Below are 4749 nucleotides of genomic sequence, written 5' to 3' on the forward strand. Positions count from 1 at the left end.
AAATATTCAATCACTTATTTCAAATCTTACCATATGTTCTTTAATAGTTTTTTGTTTAACAAACGCCCTCCATTCTACATCACTTTTTATGCAATCTGGCTTTAATGCTAGTCGTTCATTCTCAGTTTTAGCATCAATAATATCCTTGACTAGTCTAGATTTTGCAGATCTCCATAGGTCAGCCATCATTTTAAAGCACATCTTCTTTTGCCAATCTTCATGTAAATCATATTTTGCCTACAATAAGATATAGAATAACATATTATATGTTTCTAACGAGAGCTAAATATTAAAGAAAACAAAGAATATAACCACGAAACTTGTAAATGCTACTTGAATAGATGCCCAAAGAATGTCTCACATGATTGGAGAAATTTCCTCCAATCTGAAATAGTATAAGGAACTATCTCCCTTACAAGAGCACCCACAAAAGAAGAAAATTGTACTTAGTTAGTACCAACTGGTTGGCCTTTTTCATTCCAATTTATTTTCATCGATTCATTGTTTCTCTTAGTAAGATTTTCCAATGTAGTCCTGCCCCTAGTCTTTTTGAGTGCATTCATTTCATTTGCAATTCTATCTTGAGGTGCTTCTTGGAACTCATTTTGAATTGTCTCACTTGTTTTTTGTAATCGATCAGATTTTCTAAGAGCTTGCTGCATTTGTTGCCTAAAAGATGGGGAAATACTTATATTTTCGTTTGTTTCAACCATTATTTCTGGTTCTTCACGCTCCACCTCAGCAACTTCTTCAAATTCTACTTCAGCCATTTTTTCATGTTCAGCCTCAGCCACTTCTTGCAGTTCCTCATTTTCAACCTCTTCAGAAATTCTTCCTACTTCTAATAACCTTTCTACTTCATCATTAAGGGATCTTCTAGTCCTTGAACTTCCAAGTGACATCTCCATGTTTGCCATATTATCATTTGGAGATGGCTCCCCATTGTAAACCATGCGACGAGTTGCTACTCTTGTACTAAGAGCAGGTGGTGAGTCTATTACAACTCTAGCAGGTGCTGAAAACTTACGTAGGGCACTCTTTTTCTTTAGAATAGGGCTTTCGTCCAACATATCATCCCAGTCAACTTGACTTTTTAATGATTTTTTTCTTTTTTGGGCAACAATATTGCATAATGCGCCTGGGTGTAGGTGTTTTTTTTACTTTCTCGAAGATTTTCGTAATGTACTCATTTTTAATTGAAATTACTGCAATAAAAAACAAAATAACATAAGAACTGAAATCATAAATGCATCATATCCTTATCTTCCTAAATAAGATAAATAATTAATAGATAAAATTAGAAACATAATATCAGCCAAACAGTAAATAAAATCAGCTTTGTTTCATTGAAAGTATGAAAAAAATTACATTCAAAGAGTCATAAGAATAGCATAAATTTGAATGAAATCGTACAAATTGTTTCATTCTAGCCCCAAACACCCTCTATTTGAATCCTTTAAAGCTATATACCAATTAGACGACTCATTCTCTCTTGCATAAAATACCTTTTTAACTTGAGATGCTAATACATATGGATCCCTAATAGACTGATTTTTCCCTATATTAAAATTTACAAGGGTATAGAAATCCAACTTCTTAACACCATTTCGAATATTTGCCCAATTGCACCAAAATAAAGGAACCTTAAAAGTACAATAATCAAGCATTATTATATCCTTGATAGCTTCAAAATACTCTTCTGTATCATTCAACTGCCCAATGCCATGTGATTCCAAGTATACACCACTATTTTGAGTAGTTTTTTCAGCACCTCTTTTATGAAACTGAATTACATTAATCATGTAACCTTTATAGGAAATGACACTACGACTTGGGCCTTCAGCCAATTGAGCTAACATGTCATCTACTTTGTTAGATTTAGAAATCTGAAAAGAAAAAAAATATTGATGTCAAATAGATTTCATATACTAAATGAAAATGTAAACTTGTATCTTTGCTTTAGAGTGTAACCTTGTCATAAAACCATAGGGGGAACCCTTCAGAATGTCGATTCCAAAGCAAAGTTTGATTATCCTTCAAGATTTTGTGCATTTCTTTCAGCTCATCCATATGGATATTGAGAAATGGTGCTACAATTTCTGAGTTGAATAAGACATATCGGTGGGCTATTGCTATATCCCCTTGGTCAAGTTCAAAGCATTCTCCAGCTGATAGTGGATTTTCTTCAATTTCAGTACTATCTTGATTATCATTATGCTTCAAAAAGGTCCCACAAAAGCGTACACATTCAACAGCAAGATAGCGATTCGCAATACATCCTTCTGGTCGTGCATAATTTGATACAAATCCTTTCAATACTTTCATATACCTCTCAAAATGATACATACATCGAAATTGAACCGGAACACAAAGTCTGACTTCACGCGCTAAATAATCATTGGATCAAAGAAAGAAGGTGGGAAATATTCTTCTAGTTTGTAGACTATTTTTGCAGATTATAATTCCAATTTTATAATCTTCTCCTTATCAACCACACATTGGCACAATTCATGCAAAAACCTACAAAGTCGAAGGATTTTCTCTCTACATCCGTCATCCATTAAACCCCTTATAGCAACCGCTAACAATTGCTGCATAATCACATGACAGTCATGAGATTTAAGTCCTGTTAGCTTATGATTCTCCATATCTACACAATTGCTAATCTTAGAACTATATCCATAAGGCAATTTCAAATCAAATAGTCTTTTACAAAACAACTTCCTTCTTCTTCATAAGCTAACATGACTTAAATCTCAATATTCAAATAGTCTTTGACAAAGTGTAAGCTGCAGTAGGAAGACGAGTAATTCCTTCTTCTTCATATGGGTGGAGATGAGTCATAATGCCCATCTCTGTCAAATCTAATCTCGAGTTGTAATGATCTTTAGATTTTCCCTTGCAATCCAACAATGTATTAAGAATGCTTTCACAAACATTTTTTTCAACATGCATAACATCCAAGTTGTGACGAACAACCAAGATCTCCCAATAAGGGAGCCTAAAAAAAATTAACTTTTTCTTCCATCCTTTATCAAACTCTGAACCACGATCCCTCTTTCTACCCTTGCCAAAATCATTAGTGAATTCACTTAATTGCTCAGCTACTTCAACACATGTTAATATTGTTGGACATTGTGGTGATCTTTCCCTTGCCCTAGCAGTTGTATATTTCTTCTTTCGATATGGGTGATGTTGTGGAAGAAATTGAATATGATTGCAAAAAGAAATCTTCTTACTATGCTTCAACCAAACAACATTTGAGTTCTCTCCACATATAGGACAACCATACTTCCCTTTAGTCGCACATCCAGCTAAGTTTCCATAAGCTGGAAAATCATTTATGGTCCATAACAACATGACCTTTAAATTAAAAAACTTCTTTGTAGAAACATCATATGTATACACACCTTTCCATAATTCTAGTAACTCATCTATTAAGGGCTCCAAATAAGCATCTATGTCATTCCTAGGTTGTTTTGGTCCAGGAATCAACATAGAAAGAAATGTGAATTCATTCTTCATGCACATTGAAGGTGGAAAATTGTATTCAACGAGCATTATTGGCCAACAACTATATGCAGAACTCATATTTTTGTAAAAGTTGATCCCATCAGTAGCAAGTCCTACTTGAAGGTTGTACAGTTCAAGTGAAAAATGTAGTCATCTCTCATTAACTGCATCCCAAGCCTCTGAATCTACCGGGTGGCTCATCTTCCCATCCATTCTTTTATTAGTTGAATGCCACTTTAAGCATGAAATTGTCTCTTCATTTTTGACATCCTTTGAAACCTTGGTGTAATAGGAAAATATCTTAACAATTTTGCAGGCTGCCCTTGTAGAATCTCCTTTGTGTGTTCATTTTGCTTCCATCTTGGATATTGACAGGTGGGACACACTTGGGCATTAGAATTTTCTTTTGTAAACAAGCAACAATCATTCACACAAGCATGTATATGTTTATAGTTCAGATCAAACATCTTTAGATACTTATTAATTGCATACATAGATGTTAGTAGGAGATTATCTTTTGGCAACATTTCTTTGATCATCTCCAACATCTCACAAAAACCAACATCTGATAATCCATTCTTTGTTTTTAGATTGTATAGCTCGACAATGGATGAAATTTTGGTGTATTTCAATCAACCTTCATACAGTGGAGATTCAGCATCTCCTAATAGACTATCAAAATCATCATCATTGTTATCATCATCCAAATCAGTGACATTACTTGAACATACTCCAGCAGCCCAAAATATATTATATGTAGAACTTGTCTTAGTCGTACTACTTTGGACTAGATCTTCCCCATGATGAAACCATGTTTTGTATGATTTGTCCATGCCGTACAAAACTAAGTGTTCTACAAATTCATCCGAAAGTTGATGTCTTAGAAAATGACATTTGTTGCATGGACAAAGAATCTTACTCGGAAAACTGGCATTCCTTACTGAAATCTTCACAAACTCCCTAACTTTTCTCTCATATTCCATTGTAGCTCTACAATTTTGAAGGATACTTTAATAATAAAATACCAAAACTTAAACTTAAACTTGAACTTGAACTTAAACTTAAACTATATAATTTTATTTGCTAACCTGTTAAGATGGATCCAAGTTTTATCCATCTGCATATCATAAGAATAGATATAAAAAAGCTAATCACAACTCATATGTATAATGTTTTATTATTCAAACCCTAAGGTTGGGGACGTGAAAACTACCCTTATTCACACCCCAGGCGAGA

At 33.8% G+C, this 4749-nt stretch overlaps 1 protein-coding gene across 1 annotated transcript; it reads right to left on the minus strand.

Moving 5' to 3' along the window:
- Window positions 1-1240: 1240 nt before the first annotated feature.
- On the minus strand, window positions 1241-4496 carry LOC133785450 (uncharacterized). The gene is made up of 7 exons (XM_062224682.1): window positions 4151-4496; window positions 2980-3626; window positions 2780-2898; window positions 2525-2673; window positions 1972-2387; window positions 1506-1784; window positions 1241-1267 (listed from the first exon to the last, which is right to left on the minus strand). The coding sequence occupies exons 1-7, from the start codon at window positions 4494-4496 to the stop codon at window positions 1241-1243; spliced, it is 1983 nt and encodes a 660-aa protein (XP_062080666.1).
- Window positions 4497-4749: the final 253 nt, after the last annotated feature.

This window comes from Humulus lupulus, chromosome 6 (genome assembly GCF_963169125.1).
Source record: "Humulus lupulus chromosome 6, drHumLupu1.1, whole genome shotgun sequence".
Taxonomy (NCBI): domain Eukaryota; kingdom Viridiplantae; phylum Streptophyta; class Magnoliopsida; order Rosales; family Cannabaceae; genus Humulus; species Humulus lupulus.